Raw genomic sequence first — 17,490 nt, 5'->3', positions numbered from 1 at the left:
TAGTGCCGAATGCGTGATGTCGCGCGAAAAGTAATATATTACTGTAACGGCGAGTAAAAATACCTAGTACAATGGCCGACGCTCCGGAGACGAAATCCGCGCTGATTTGTCATCATCACGGCTCCACGAGCACACAATAGTCATCCCATAACATTGAGGTGGACGGCCGATCTCATCTTTAATGTCCATTATCTCAAAACAACACTTTAGAAGCGAAGATGGAGGCAGATGCTCGCTTATAAAACACATGTATAAACGCTCCTATGCAATCCAGCATGGCACCACGTAAACAATGATCGTTTCCGTCGCAGGATCCGATGACGTCAGACCGGAAGTACTTCCGGTCTAGACTTCTGGCCTTCAAAATAAGACAATGGCCGTTAATGGGGCCGGGAGGGGGCACTCTGGACCCCCTAATCCGTTAATGTCCTGGGCTCTGGATGAGTTAAGTAGTAGGAAGTAAGATGGACTCAATAAGAAGTACATGACAGTCTAGTCCAGCGGTCTCATAGCCTACCGCACCACAGTAACTGGTGTGATAAAAAATAATATATTTTCGGTGGCTCGACTCAAACAATTGGCGTCGATTCCGGGGGCTTAAAGCGACGTGTCGATTTGTCGATTTTTAGAAGACAGCCCTAACACACACACACACACACACACACACACACACACACACACACACAATAATAAAATGATGGATTGTTAATTTAAGTAGAGCGCCATTTATTTGACTACAGATTATTATTAGTATGGTTATAGGCAACACTATTGTTCTCGTCTGAGAATGTTTTGCCAGCAAAGTGAACCTGCTTTTTGCAAACTTTTGTACAATGTAAAAGTTAAGCTTTTGGTAATGCTTCACAAACTGTTGTCATGCTTCACATGACATCACAATTTATAATATAATAAGACAGAATTCAGTTCCCAGTGGATTCCTCGTGATTCGCGTCAGTGAAATCACACTTGCAATTCCCCAGAATTGCACCTTTCTAGTATTATCCTTGCATCTATTGTCCATTTCTAAGCTACAAGGAATAGGGATGTGTACATTTCCTACAGTACATAATATACTTAGTACATGTTTTCAGCGAGCCCACGCAGTTTCTGCAGGAACTGCATTTCTAGTTTTTAATTGATATGCCATTTATTTATTGGTGTGCCATGATTTATTTTGATAATACAGTATATACATTATTGGGCATTGTTTGTTGCACTCAACTGCTAACAGTTAGATCCCTGGTTGTTTACAATACAGGGTAAAATAAAGGTTGTTTATAAGTACAGCATTCAGCTTGATCTATACTTAGTCATGAGGATGGCGTTCACCATAAATAGCCGATCTCCAAGCTTGGAGATCCATTGCAGCTGTTACAGTCCCTGGTCAAAAACTCCACTTGAGCTGAATTTGGGTAAAGTGGTGATAATATAATGACAAAAGTAAGTATGTGACAATATATAAAGGGAGACAGTGTGGGGCCGGACTCACACATATGCGTGAAACATCTTCTCCGTAACGTCTCAGAACGAGGGGGGGTGGGGGCCAATGCATTGTCAATGGAAGGTTGTTTGGTGTTTTGTCGTTGCCGTGTCTCTTGCTCAACCACAGGCTGTCTTTTGGCCAAGAGACACGGCAACGACAAAACACCAAACAACCTTCCATTGACAATGCATTGGACCTTCCCCTCCCCCCCTCATTCTGATACGATACGGACACGATAGCTGTCGCAACTGTGTGTAGGGCGCCTAGGAGAGACAGACAGCAGGAAAGCTCAGAGCAAGACAGTGTAGGAGAGACAGACAGTAGGAAGGCTGAGAGGGACCCAGTGTTGGAGAGAGAGAGAAAATCTCAGAGCAAGACACATAGAAGAAGTAGGAAAGCTGAAATGGAGACAGTGTAGGAGAGACAATAGGAAAGGGAATACATATTACTTTTCTGACTGTCCACTAGAGGGTGAGATTGGATTCAACCCACTGCTGGGGACAGGAGGTTCATCCTCCGGACTCTCCTCCAATTGCTCATTTGGTGTATTGTCCATGTCTGGAGTTCTGCAGAGTACAGACATACATTTATATGAGTAGAACAAAAGAGTCTAACTATCAATCAATCACAAATTATTTGAGCAAAGAATAATCAAAGATTTTCTGCTGTTTTTGTACCAAGACCAGAAAGGACATTCTGATGTCATGAATGCCCCCCACCTCAACTTAAGGCTCTTTCCACTTTGGGGTGGAGATAAGTACTTCTAATGACAAGGATAACCGATTCCAATGATAGGTGATTCACACTTGGCTCATCATACCCCCTTTTGTGCCCATAAACAGTATGGAGCTGACTGATTTGTTTTCACCTGATGTCAGGACGACACACTGAGGTTAACAGCACACTCCATATTTGGGCTAAGCTGCATTGGGAATAGCATGAGCTTGACATCAGAGGGCCTGCCGCCCAGTCTCCCTGAGGCCAATTTTAATATAGAAAGTATAGGTGAGAAACCAGTTACAGTACAAAATGTCATGTCCTAGTATGAGGGAAGGGGAACAACGTCACATGATTTGTGATGGCCAATAATAATAAAAGACGAGGATGAACGAGGACGCACGTTTTCAGGGCCAGTGATCATCAAAATCCACAGTAGTAAATTTCCCTTAATGTCTACCCCTGCAATTTAGGCATTTAGTAGACGCATTTAATCCAAAGCAGGTAATACATCAATATAATAAGCAAGATAATATTTCAGTACATCAACAATATAACAAGGCATATCAATCTAGAAAACATAGGTAGACCATGCACCTAAACTTTTCTAAAACCTGTGTTCGGACGGCGCCAAAAAATGAACCGGGGCGAATTTGAGCGTCCAAAGCTGACGTTGACGTCGGCAGTGGAGCACCCTTCATTAATTTAAACGGGAGCGTTCCCAGTGTTGACGTTGATGCAACGCTCGACGCCCCAGGTGGAGCCGGGGGGTAAGCTGGCTTTTAACCGCACCGATTTTTGGACGACGACGTCGGCGGCGGAAAGCGTCTGCTGCCGACCGGGAGCCATCGGCAAGAGGCGCTTGCCGTCGATAGGGCTGTCGGAACCTGTCGATTTAAAAACGTGCCTGCTCAGTCTTTTGCAATCAGTCGGTAGAATTGAGGCGACTTGACTTGATACTCTAGTGGACATTTAGTTTGGCTGGTGCTTCAGAAACCAAGCCTAAATAAGCCAGATACATTTTCCCGTGGCACATTTTAACTAAATACCATATTCTCAATCTCTACTCTCAATTCCTATACCAATCGAGTCCAAAGGAAAATAGTAATAGCGCTGCTGTGCTTTGTTTTGACGAGAGAAGCTGCGGCTGCGGTTGCAGTTTCACCACTTGAGCTCTATTACATTAGCTATTTTCTAGAAGAATGTTGAAAGCAAGGCCAAATAAGCAACTACACTTCAGAAACAAGCCCAAACAAAAGCAAAAGCGACTAGACACTTGCTCTAAAATCACGCAAATCGGTACACAGTATGTCTACAATCATCTCATCAACATGGATCTGTCCCATTTAGCGCCACCTTCAGGCCGATTTTTTAAAACACATTTTTGGACACTGCTCCTACACATTTTGCCCTAAAATCACGCAAACCGGTACACACTTAGTCTACAATCATGTCATCAACATGGATCTGTCCCATTTAGCGCCACCTTCAGGCCGATTTTTTAAAACACATTTTTGGACACTACTCCTACAGATTTTGCCCTAAAATCTCTGCAACCGTTGCCCCGATCTATGCCAAATTTTGCACACACACTCCTTGCCTGCCAAACCACAACCTCCACCCATCAATTCACACATGGCCCTCTTATAGCGCCACCATGAGGCCGATTCTTGCAAAACACATTTTTGGACGCAGCTCCTACAATTTTTGCCCTAAAATCACGCAAATCGGTACACAGTATGTCAACACTCATGTCATCAACGTCGATCTGTCCCATTTAGCGCCACCTTCAGGACGATTTTTTAAAACACTTTTTTGGACACTGCTCCTACACATTTTGTCCTAAAATCACGCAAACCGGTGCACAGTATGTCTACACTCATGTCATCAACATGGATCTGTCACATTTAGCGCCACCTTCAGCCGATTTCTTAAAACACATTTTTGGACACTGCTTCAATAGATTTTGCCCTAAAATCACGCAAATCGGTACACAGTATGTCTACACTCATGTCATCAATATGGATATGTCCCATATAGCGCCACCATCAGGCAGATTTTTTCAATCAGATTTTTGGACACTACTCGATGTCGTTCCTCCCAAGAGCATATTCAGCATAGGCCTACAAGCTTGTAGTTTTTTTAATTGATCTGTGTTGTCATACACAGATCCAATACATTGCCCTGAAAGCCACGTGACCAAGAAGCGCTTGAATCACATTGTTACACCGACGGCACCGTGTCCAATTGAAACTAACAGGCTGTGAGCCTAGCTCCGCCTTCTGTCTAATTTTTCGAGTGCTCCTGCTGTTTTTTCCCCCTCAAGTCGCTTTTTAGCAGCCCCTCCTATTTTAGTTTATAGTTGTTTCCAGAGATCAAATCAAGCAGTCGAAGAAGAAACAGCGTTTACACAGCAGGCCTGCAACAATATTATCTTCTTTGTTGGTGTCAAAACATGCAGAATACATGAGGTCAGGTACGTCCGTTATAAACGTCCCCTGAAACACAGACCAGTGTGTGTGTTTGTGTGTGTGTGTGTGTGTGTGTGTGTGTGTGTGTGTGTGTGTGTGTGTGTGTGCGCGTGTGGTGTAAAAATAACTCAAATGTTTTACTTAAAGGGATATTTCTCAAAAAAACTTTTGGTAATTGTATCATCTAATCAGGCTTTTATGAACAACCTGAACAGTTTTTAATTAGCTTGATTGAATATTTAGATATTTGATGTAAATGTTACCAGGCCCAGGGCCTCTCCCCACACACACCCATTGTAACTTCAAACTTCATTTTAACCATGATAGATTCATTAAAAACACCCATTATTTTTTTCTGGTGACTCATACTACCCTTCTAATATTTAAGCAGGTCGTGTTTTTTCAATAACTTTTTTCATTTATTTTAAATAATTATTTTTTTGTATTTCATTTTTTCCATTTTCCCAAATAATTATTAAAAATAAATTAAAAAAGTTATCGAAAAAACACAGCCTGCTCACGTATTAGGAGGGTAGTATGAGTCACCAGAAAAAAATCACACCCGTGTGAACTGAGCGGTGGTTTACCCACCTCATAGATCATGTGTACCGATTTTTGTGACATTTGAAGAAAATATGTAGGAAAAGGAGCAAAAAGTGTGTTTTGGAGAAAATTCAAGATGGCGGAAAATCTATCCTGGCGCAAATGGGCGTGGCCTATATGGGGAGATGCGTCTTGACCCAAGGAATCCAGGGAAAAAAGAATTTTAATTTTCCGATCTACGGTTCAAGAGTTACGGGGCAAAACGCAAAGTGGGCCGTTATAGCGCCACCATGAGGCCGAGTGATGTAATTATTTTTGGATTCATTCTTAAAATCATTATGAATCTCCTCTCCGAGGTTTGAAACTGTAGCTCCTATGGTTTACGAGAGAAAAATACTTGAAAGTGATTTCTTGCATTGTCCCATTATAAGTCAATGGGGACAATTAATGGGGACAATTAAGCGTCGTTTTTTGCCGATTACGTCGGCATGGTAAGGCGGATCGGAACGAAAGGTAATAGCACACCATTCCCGGCCGAGCCGCACATTTTGATGTATATATTGCGCGAGTGGCGTAAATGGTGCGGCACTAGTTACGCACTAGTTACATACAGACAGACACGGACGGACGGACGGACGGACGGACGGACGGAGACCCACACACACGGTCACGTATAGGAGCGTTGTGACCACCGCTCAAAAATAATGGGTGTTTTTAATATCATGAAGTTTGAAGTTACAATGGGTGTGTTTGAGGCCCTTCCACTGCTCCCTGTTGAAAGTGGAATATCCCTTTAAGTAAAAGTATCACTACCACAATGTAGAAATACAAATACTCTATACAAGCAAAAGTCTGCAATTCAACATATAAAGTAAAAGTACTTCAGTCCAGCCTTCTTCACAATGATCAATGGACAGTAATGGCCGCCAGCACTTCACGCCCTATCATTTAAATATGAAAGAAATAATGACAATGGCCAGATTATGGTTGTTGTGCCGACACAATAGACACACAGACAGAAAGTACTCAAATGTTTTACTTAAGTAAAAGTATCAGTAGCTGTAGAAAGTTTAGAAACCGACCGAGTGTCACTGTCTCGCTAACTTCATTTTTATTTCGACCAGTCCTCATTCTCAATATGAGAATGAGGACTGGGCGTGGCCTTGCAAAAATCGGTCCATTTCCGCCGCCATCTTTGTTGCGACCGTAGGTCGCACTTTACTATCAAAACCACCACAAAGTGTAACTCCCTCCGTCTGTCTGTCACACCTCACACGTCACACTTTTTCCCTGCTTATATCTCCGCAACCGTTGCCCCGATCCATGCCAAATTTTGCACACACGTTCCTTGGCTGCCAAACTACAACCTCCAAGGACCCCCGGAGCTCCAGGGACCCCCAGGTCCCTGGGGGACCCCCAGATGTAAAAAATGACCAAATGCGCAAACATGACCAAATGACCACCCCAACGGGGCTGCTCACGGGGAATTCCCGGGGACCGCCGACTCCTGGTGCTCCAGAACGGATGCAAAAGTGGTGGCGCCCCCAGTGGAGGACCCCCTACACTGCAGCTCACATAAAATGCCGTAACTCCGGCTAGGAGCGACCGGGACAGCCGGGGCCGGTACCTATTCGTCCGCCTTGCCGGCGCGGAGACCCCACCCCTCATTTCTCACATGGCCCTCTTCTAGCGCCACCATGAGGCCGATTCTTGCAAAACACATTTTTGGACACTGCTCCTACAATTTTCGCCCTAAAATCACGCACATCGGTACACAGTATGTCTACACTCATCCCATCAACATGAATCTGTCCCATATAGCGCCACCTCCAAGCCGATTTTTAAAAACACATTTTTGGACACTGCTCCTACAGATTTTGCCCTAAAATCACGAAAATCACTACACAGTATGTCTACACTCATGTCATCAACATGGATCAGGAAGATTTTGGCAAAACACATTTTTGCCCTATTTGTGGAGATAAGTGACCTACGGTCGCTTATCTCCCGATTAGGGAGCCTTACTGGTTGTTAGACTCTTGGATAAAAGGAAACGATGACCGGAGAACAGCAATGACAGTTCGCTGGTTGTAGACAGAAGATGGATTGGGCAATGCAAGTGTACTCTATTACAAGTCGAAGTCCAGTAGGCCAATTCAAAATGTACATGTGAGTAAAAGTATAAAAGTATTGGTAATGGTATCAAAATGTACTTAAAGTACCAACAGTAAAAGTAGGCCTACTCATTGTGCAGAATGACCCTTTCAAGTTATCAAACCATCTTTTGAAAATAGCATGGATCTAACATTGTGAGCTTGTTGCGACCGTCAGGTCGCATTTACTACCAAAACCTCCACCGGCTGTCCGTCCGTCACACGTCACACTTTTGCCCTGCTCATATCTCCGCAAACCGTTGCCCCGATCCATGCCAAATTTTGCACACACACTCCTTGCCTGCCAAACTACAAACTACTGCCAAACTACTAGCGCCACCATGAGGCCGATTCTTGCAAAACACATTTTAGGACACAGCTCCTACAATTTTTGCCCTAAAATCACGCAAATCGGTACACAGTATGTCTACACTCATGTCATCAACATGGATCTGTCCCATATAGCGCCACCTTCAGGGCGATTTTTTAAAACACATTTTTGGACACTGCTCCTACAGATTTTGCCCTAAAATCACGCAAATCGGTACACAGTATGTCTACACTCATGTCATCAACATGGATCCGTCTCATATAGCGCCACCATCAGACCGATTTTTTCGAACACATTTTTGGACACTGCTCCTACACATTTTGCCCTAAAATCACGCAAATCGCTACAAAGTAGGTCTACACTCATGTCATCAACATGGATCTGTCCCATATAGCGCCACCTTCAGGCCGATTTTTTAAAACACATTTTTGGACACTGCTCCTACAGATTTTGCCCTAAAATCACGCAAATCAGTACACAGTATGTCTACATTTCTCTCATCAATATGAATCTGTCCCATATAGCGCCACAAAATCACGCTGCGACCTGACGGTCGCTTAGGTCCCGATTAGGGAGTCTTACTGGTAGATAGGCTATTTTCAAATGGTCAAAATATATATGCTGAAGTGGTTAATGATGTTTTGTAATAATAATAATAATAATAGTAGGCCTAGCCTTACTAACTAAAGTTTTGAAATAAATGCAGTGGAGTAAAAGTAGGCCTACAATATTTAGATCAGAGATGTAGTGGAGAAGAAGTAAAACTATTGGCAAAGTACATATAACTCAAAAGTGTACTTAAGTACAGTACTTAAGTAAATATACTTTACACCACATAGCGTAGAAAGAGCACAAGCAGATCAGAACAGCCATCACATTCATCCATTGCTTTGGAAATAAAGATCGGTTTATAAATTATAATAATATAACATTCCCTATAAACAGTAAAATGTGGGTGATCATTATGTTGATCAAATATGGTTTTATTGAAATGCAATCAAAGCCTAGTCTAGAGCAATTGAAGTAAAAGTATCGTTGCTTGCTCAACAAGTAGAACTAGAACAGACTGATCTTGATGCATCCAAGACCTAACAATTAAAATGGCCGCCAAAGTGGGCGGAGTTAAGCCCCGAATCTTACTGTGTCGTCATAACCGACAAGATCAATTCTACAGAGGTGCAGATAGAGAGAGAGAGAGAGAGAGAGAGAGAGAGAGAGAGAGAGAGAGAGAGAGAGAGAGAGAAATCTAACGATAGAGAGAAAGACATAGATACAGTAGATATAGTCTAGTAGCCAAGATGTGAACCCGGGCATTTTGAGTACCCTAAAGTTTTATGTTAGAAATGTTGAGTATGGGTCCCCAGCAAGTAGAAACTGCCGGATGCTAACTGTATATAATGTGTTGAGCAATTTGCATAATTTGCATAATAAGCTTTAATTAGCATAATCACCTATATGAATAATATGTCAAAAACTGATAGGACGATTTGAACAATATTGGAGTGGTTTTGGGGGTTATTGAAGATGCTGAATCCATTTCTGTCATAAATTCAAAATGGCCGCTTTAAACCGTAAATGGCCATATACCAACTTAAATTGGGATGGTTTTGATTATGAACTAGAAAATATTCTTCCTTCGAAACAATTGTGGGCTCGCTTCAAGCCAGAAAACAATGGCTATAAAAGGACAAAATGTCAAGATCGCAGCCAGTGCTCTCTTTGATGTTACTGACGCAATTGGACGCTGCATGCATGATTCGAGGCATTTTGTTCCAAAAATGTGTTATGCAAAAGTTGACCCGCTGGTGGCGCTATAACAGGTCAATGTGAGAAGGGTGGCATCTGTTCCTTGACTGTGTGCTTGCAAGATTTCACGCACATCGCAGGCTGTGTTCATGATTTGAGGTGTTTTTGGCCACTTTATCGCTACTTGCAGCTATATTTATTATTATTTTATTATTTTTTTGTGTGCACTTCATCGGCATGTTAGATAAAGGTCCTTAGATTGTGTGTAGAATGTTTCATGCAAATTGCAAAAAGATCCCAGAATAAAAACGGTTTTATGCATTTCACAAACTGCTCAAAATGGTATAGCGCCCCCCTTTGGCCAATTAGGGTAAGATTGGTTTTAATGATAATTGGACTAACCCTCTACAGTATTTCATCGTGAAAATGTGACTTTGCATGTATGTTTTAGAGGCAGAAGAATAATTTGCATAAAACTGCAATATTAATTGAATTATTAAAAAAGCATGTTTCAATTTAAAAAAAATCCGATCTGACAGATCTTTAGATATAAGTTCATGTCAAAAAAGTTTTGTGCACGTGATGTGAAAATTCAAGAATAAAAGCGGGTTTAAGCGTTTTACAAACTGCTCAAAATGGCGGAAAATCTAAGGGCGGAGCTTACTTAACAAAGACACAGACGTTACTGACGCAATCGGACGCTGCATGCATGATTTGAGGCATTTTGTTCCAAAAATGTGTTATGCAAAAGTTGACCCGCTGGTGGCGCTATAATAGGCCAATGTGAGAAGGGTGGCATCTGTTCCTTGACCTAGTGGGAATGTGCTTGCAAGATTTCACACACGTCGCAGGCTGTGTTCATGATTTGAGGTGTTTTTGGCCACTTTATCGCTGCTTGCAGCTATATATATATATATATTTTTTTTTTACACTATTAGTTCTATTTATAGTGGCTCATAGGAATAGACTATGTGACAACCAGGAATAGTTTGGTGACCACCGGAGACTCGGTTGACGGCCGGAATTTAGACGGCACCCGGGAGCAGGTTGGGTTAGCGCCCCAGCCTGTGTCTTCCGTGAGGAAGAAGCCCAACAAATCCACGGTGAGGCCTTTAGGAGGGCCATTCAACTGCAGCAGCTGAATGGAATGTTTGGATTGGGGTCTGGTGCAACGCACAGGTTCTGAACCTGGTGAGAGCAGGGGAGGACCTGGTGAGACGTAGGAGGAGCCCGGCCAGGAGTCAACCCATAGAGCCTAGTTCTTCCACGCGCCAGAATGGTACCCCCAATCCCGGCAGAGTAGTTCCGGTGCAGCACATTGAGTGACCCTGTCTTTCCCTAATAGGACTGATCGTGGATAGCTACTGGGACGTAAGTCGGGACTTGATCAACCCCGGCTGGGTCACCTGGGCGAGGGTGTATGATGTTGCGAGACCCGAAACACCCGTTGACCCCAGGCTACATCACTGATGATACGTCCCAGTTGCATCCTTGTGATGTTTTTTTACACTATTAGTTCTATTTATAGTGGCTCATAGGAATAGACTATGTGACAACCAGGAATAGTTTGGTGACCACCGGAGACTCGGTTGACGGCCGGAATTTAGACGGCACCCGGGAGCAGGTTGGGTTAGCGCCCCAGCCTGTGTCTTCCGTGAGGAACAAATCCACGGTGAGGCCTTTAGGAGGGCCATTCAACTGCAGCAGCTGAATGGAATGTTTGGATTGGGGTCTGGTGCAACGCACAGGTTCTGAACCTGGTGAGAGCAGGGGAGGACCTGGTGAGACGTAGGAGGAGCCCGGCCAGGAGTCAACCCATAGAGCCTAGTTCTTCCATGCGCCAGAATGGTACCCCCAATCCCGGCAGAGTAGTTCCGGTGCAGCACATTGAGTGACCCTGTCTTTCCCTAATAGGACTGATCGTGGATAGCTACTGGGACGTAAGTCGGGACTTGATCAACCCCGGCTGGGTCACCTGGGCGAGGGTGTATGATGTTGCGAGACCCGAAACACCCGTCGACCCCAGGCTACATCACTGATGATACGTCCCAGTTGCATCCTTGTGATGTTTTTTTACTCTATTAGTTCTATTTATAGTGGCTCATAGGAATAGACTATGTGACAACCAGGAATAGTTTGCTGACCACCGGAGACTCGGTTGACGGCCGGAATTTAGACGGCACCCGGGAGCAGGTTGGGTTAGCGCCCCAGCCTGTGTCTTCCGTGAGGAAGAAGCCCAACAAATCCACGGTGAGGCCTTTTGGAGGGCCATTCAACTGCAGCAGCTGAATGGAATGTTTGGATTGGGGTCTGGTGCAACGCACAGGTTCTGAACCTGGTGAGAGCAGGGGAGGACCTGGTGAGACGTAGGAGGAGCCCGGCCAGGAGTCAACCCATAGAGCCTAGTTCTTCCACGCGCCAGAATGGTACCCCCAATCCCGGCAGAGTAGTTCCGGTGCAGCACATTGAGTGACCCTGTCTTTCCCTAATAGGACTGATCGTGGATAGCTACTGGGACGTAAGTCGGGACTTGATCAACCCCGGCTGGGTCACTTGGACGAGGGTGTATGATGTTGCGAGACCCGAAACACCCGTCGACCCCAGGCTACATCACTGATGATACGTCCCAGTTGCATCCTTGTGATGTTTTTTTACACTATTAGTTCTATTTATAGTGGCTCATAGGAATAGACTATGTGACAACCAGGAATAGTTTGGTGACCACCGGAGACTCGGTTGATGGCCGGAATTTAGACGGCACCCGGGAGCAGGTTGGGTTAGCGCCCCAGCCTGTGTCTTCCGTGAGGAAGAAGCCCAACAAATCCACGGTGAGGCCTTTAGGAGGGCCATTCAACTGCAGCAGCTGAATGGAATGTTTGGATTGGGGTCTGGTGCAACGCACAGGTTCTGAACCTGGTGAGAGCAGGGGAGGACCTGGTGAGACGTAGGAGGAGCCCGGCCAGGAGTCAACCCATAGAGCCTAGTTCTTCCACGCGCCAGAATGGTACCCCCAATCCCGGCAGAGTAGTTCCGGTGCAGCACATTGAGTGACCCTGTCTTTCCCTAATAGGACTGATCGTGGATAGCTACTGGGACGTAAGTCGGGACTTGATCAACCCCGGCTGGGTCACCTGGGCGAGGGTGTATGATGTTGCGAGACCCGAAACACCCGTCGACCCCAGGCTACATCACTGATGATACGTCCCAGTTGCATCCTTGTGATGTTTTTTACACTATTAGTTCTATTTATAGTGGCTCATAGGAATAGACTATGTGACAACCAGGAATAGTTTGGTGACCACCGGAGACTCGGTTGACGGACGGAATTTAGAAGGCACCCGGGAGCAGGTTGGGTTAGCGCCCCAGCCTGTGTCTTCCGTGAGGAAGAAGCCCAACAAATCCACGGTGAGGCCTTTAGGAGGGCCATTCAACTGCAGCAGCTGAATGGAATGTTTGGATTGGGGTCTGGTGCAACGCACAGGTTCTGAACCTGGTGAGAGCAGGGGAGGACCTGGTGAGACGTAGGAGGAGCCCGGCCAGGAGTCAACCCATAGAGCCTAGTTCTTCCACGCGCCAGAATGGTACCCCCAATCCCGGCAGAGTAGTTCCGGTGCAGCACATTGAGTGACCCTGTCTTTCCCTAATAGGACTGATCGTGGATAGCTACTGGGACGTAAGTCGGGACTTGATCAACCCCGGCTGGGTCACCTGGGCGAGGGTGTATGATGTTGCGAGACCCGAAACACCCGTCGACCCCAGGCTACATCACTGATGATACGTCCCAGTTGCATCCTTGTGATGTTTGTTTTTTTACATTATTATTATTATTATTATTATTTTTGTGTGCACTTCATAGGCATGTTAGATAAAGGTCCTTAGATTGCGTGTAGAATGTTTCATGCAAATTGCTAAAAAGAAATCCTAGAATAAAAACGGGTTTAAGCGTTTCACAAACTGCTCAAAATGATATAGCGCCCCCCTTTGGCCAATTGGGGTAAGATTGGTTTTAGTGATATTTGGACTAACACTGACTCTACATCTTTGCCAAATGCCATGAACATGTTACTTTGCATGTATGATTTAGAGGCAGAAGAATAATTTGCATAAAACTGCAATATTCATTGAATTATTTAAAAAAGCATGTTTCAATTTTAAAGACATCCGATCTAACAGATCTTTAGATATTGGTCCAAAGTTCACGTAAAAAATGTTTTGTGCATGTGACGCGAAAATTCCAGAATAAAAGCGGGTTTACGCGTTTTATGAACGGCTCAAAATGGCGGAAAATCGAAGGGCGGAGCTTACTTAACAACGACACAGATGTCTTCCGCTTGAGTCAAAGCACGCGTGTAACAAGTTGCATGTCTTCAAACGAAACGAGTCATGACTTATGCCCGTTTGAAGTTTGAATTTTCAAACGCTTCGTATAGCGCCCCCCTTTGGCCAATTGGAATAAGATTGGTTTCAGTGATTACATAATGAGTTGCTACAAACCCTCTACTTCTTTGCCAAATGCCATGAACGTGTGACTTTGTATGTATGATTTAGAGGCAAAAGAATAATTTGCATAAAACTGCAATATACAGTGAATTATTAAAAAATAATGTTTCACTTTAAAAAAATTCTGGTTTATCAATTTGACCGTATTGGTCCAAAGTTCATGTGAAAAAAGCTTAGTGCGCGCAACGCAAAAATCCCAGGAGGAGATAGACTTTTCTGTTTTTCATATAATTCAAAATTCTGGGGGATCTAAAGGTCAGAGGTCAAAAGTCAGAACGTAAAAGTTGTTCGGCATGAGGAGACGCATACGTGTATACAGGTTTCATGACTGTACGTATAACAGAGCATGAGCTCTACCTGTTCAAAGTTCGCACTTTCGAAGGCCACCATTTGTCCGATTGCTGTAAAAAATAATAGCACACGTCGCCACAGTAAGCTGAACACATTGATGTTTTTATTTTCATTTTCTGTCTAAGTATGTAGGAGTAGAAAGGTGCCAAAGTATTGAGGAGAACTTACTAGATAAATAATGACAATATCTAAAGTGTGCTCGCCTTACAGGCGAGCCCACAACTAGAATTGACAGAGTCAATTTTGACAAGTGTGCCTGCAGCTCGCTAAATGTGCAACCTTGTGTAGCGGTTTGGACGGTGAGACAATCCACCAAGTTGTCTGTTTCGTTTTGAGAGGGTTCCCCCTGAAAAAAGCGTTCTAGCACGAAACGGTTACGTTTTGCGCGTTTGTGACGCCTCCTATGGGTCGAAGTGGAAATGCTTTTGGGGATCTGTTGAGTATGCCACCCGCGACCTGTGGTTAAAATTCAGTGTTGACTCGACCTTTTGTTTGTGATTTATGGCTATTTTTTTCTAAACTTACGAACGAGCGGTATGGACTGTCGAAATATCCCTTGAGTATGTTCATTGCGTGGGTTCATAGATCATGTGTACCAGTTTTTGTGACATTTGAAGAAAATGGTGGTCCGCGGCCCCGGCGGACCACCACAGGGACGGCGCCGCCACGAAAACGCTATAATCAATCTAACAGTTAGGCAGCCTAGGCTACATACATACTGTCTCAGATAGCATACATGCTAGGCTAGCTTGCTTCCTCCGTGTTGTAGTTGAGCCAATAAAGGTTATTTGACCATGTTCACCACGGCGTTAATCGTCGCTATTGTTGTAAAGACGCAATGAAGACCTGTGTGGCTTCAACACGTTGTCCAATGTCCACCACATCTATAAACTAACTATAGCGCGTGCATCCAGTTGTTATTGAATGAAGAGGATGAAGAGGACAGGGGGAGAGGAGGCGGGGTCGCTGTCTGAGCAGTGAGCAGACTCACTCAGTATACACTAACATAATAAATACAATATCATGAATTTAATGCTGTCGGAAAATACACGTGACGCCGTCAGCAAACGTTTACATTTGTAAGTTATATTTTAATTGGATACTTTTTCAGTTTCTTTTTTTATTCCAAGTTATTTTCCAATGGAGGTGATGCGTCCGTGGGACCCCAGAACACTGACGTGAATGCGTCTCTAGGCAACGTGAATGCGTCAGAGACGCGGGACGCGCACGTAATGACATCACTGAATGTGATTTCTTGCATTGTCCCATTATAAGTCAATGGGGACAATTAAGTGTCGTTTTTTGCCAATTACGTCGCCATGGTAAGGCGGATCGGAACGAAAGGTAATAGCACCCCATTCCCGGCCGAGCCGCACGTTTTGATGTATATATTGCGGAGGTGGCGTAAATGGTGCGGGACTACGTGCCAAACTTTGGGGAAACGCCATGCATGCATGTCTGTCTGTCTGCCTGGCTTAAGTATGAGCGAGTACAATAAGTGTTTTGCCATTGCATGGCAGGCACACTTAATAAGTGTTTTGCCATTGCATGGCAGGCACACTTAATAATGACAATATCTAATTAAATTATAAATGTGCTTATTTATATGCTTATACATTATCTGCATTTCAAAAGCCAAATATAGACAATCCACACAAAATGATTGGAACATTGACTACCACAGTAGCCTAGCAACTTTAGGGTACTCAAAATGTCCGGGTTCACAATGGGGCTCTATGGGCTGGCTACTAGACTAATAAGTCCGTATCAGTTCAGTTGCATTACTAGGCCTAACAATAATTTATAATAACATAAAAACAATAACAATTGTCATAACAATAAAATAATAACAATAATAATAGGCTACCTGGATTCAACACAAATCAATTATTGACAATATTTCAATTCTAGTTTATTTTAATAGTCATCTTGAACTCTTGAATTGTAAGAAACATCATAATTCATACTGTTAAGCTGTGATGTTTTCAAATAAAACTTGAACTTGAATATTGGAATTGGGCAAATACGGTCTGTCTTTCAGCACCATGGAGACGGTTCTCTGACTTCTCTCTGCTCTGATGGACTGCGCAGTGTTTTGTAAACAAAGGTTTAACGTTTGCATTGAGCGAGGCTAACTTTTGAGTTAGTTAACCACGGTAACGCTTCATGGTCTGAACACTGAATGGTCCCTGGGTGTGGGAATTAATTTGCCTCAGCCTCCTCTCAACATTGCAGTTACAATCAGGAAGAATAAGGTTAGATTAGAATCAGGGAGGTGAGAATAAAGTGCGTAGGACTACGGTTGTTATGGCGTCCCAGTCCAGATCCATGCACTGCAATTGAGTACCCAACCCAAAAATACTGGAGATATACTTACTGTACTTGCTCCTCCATACCTCCAAACTTGCTGTTGAATTCTCTCTTTGAGAATTGATAGATTTCATTTACGTCGTACTCGTAGGCTACAACGAGATGGCGAACAGACGTGTTTACTTTTCGACAGTGAGCAGGAACCTAGGCTTTATAGCGGAAGGAGAGGTTCCGATTACGTCGGTGGTGGTGGTGGGGTGGTGTGCAGCGCAGAATTCCCCCTAGGAAAGTACCAATAGTTCTATTATAACTAAACTAGCCCTTACCCGTTCAAAGATATGAGCTCCGAAATGGTGTGCAGTGCAGTGCACACAGTATATGAGGGATAGAAAGTAACTTTAACTGGTGCTTGCATGATAATATGTAGGAGCATCAATGTAAGAAATACCCGTTTCGTTTAATGGCTACAGAGATACTGTGTAGTGTGTACCGATCTGCATGACTTTTGGACAACATCCCCCCCCCGCGCGCGCGCGCGCGCACACACACACACACACACACACACACACACACACACACACACACAGAGCTGGTTAAACATGTTGCCTCATGCTAGAGACAGAGCTGGTTAAACATGTTGCCTCATGCTAGATGCAGAATAGATATGCCTCATGCTAGATGCAGAATAGATAGTAGATACACCATAAAAATGCTAATATACAGCATATGATTTGTGAAAGTGACAAACGGGCTTCACAGTTATGTCAGGTGTGTTCATATGCTAATGGTGATGCGATTTCAGATCAATTGCTCCAGCCACTGAGGAGAAACGCTGTTTCAGACAGACACTCACTCAGACATTCGGAAAATTATGTTTGACTAGCC

At 44.0% G+C, this 17,490-nt stretch overlaps 1 protein-coding gene across 1 annotated transcript in view; it reads right to left on the bottom strand.

Annotated features, from left to right (window-relative positions):
• Window positions 1-16,982, bottom strand: part of LOC308298204 (protein NLRC3-like) — a 41,018-nt gene extending 24,036 nt beyond the window's left edge. Inside the window, exons 1-2 of the mRNA XM_080741759.1 lie at window positions 16,673-16,982; window positions 1,933-2,049 (exon numbers count right to left, since the gene is read on the bottom strand). Of these exons, the coding sequence (XP_080597885.1) occupies window positions 1,933-2,049; window positions 16,673-16,689 (134 nt within the window). The 5' untranslated portion in view covers window positions 16,690-16,982. The remainder of the gene's footprint in view (window positions 1-1,932; window positions 2,050-16,672) is intronic.
• Between the last annotated feature and the right edge of the window lie 508 nt (window positions 16,983-17,490).

This window comes from Nannobrachium achirus (genome assembly GCF_963921795.1).
Source record: "Nannobrachium achirus genome assembly, chromosome: 14".
In the NCBI taxonomy this organism is placed as follows: domain Eukaryota; kingdom Metazoa; phylum Chordata; class Actinopteri; order Myctophiformes; family Myctophidae; genus Nannobrachium; species Nannobrachium achirus.
This window is presented reverse-complemented; position numbering and strand designations above follow the sequence as displayed.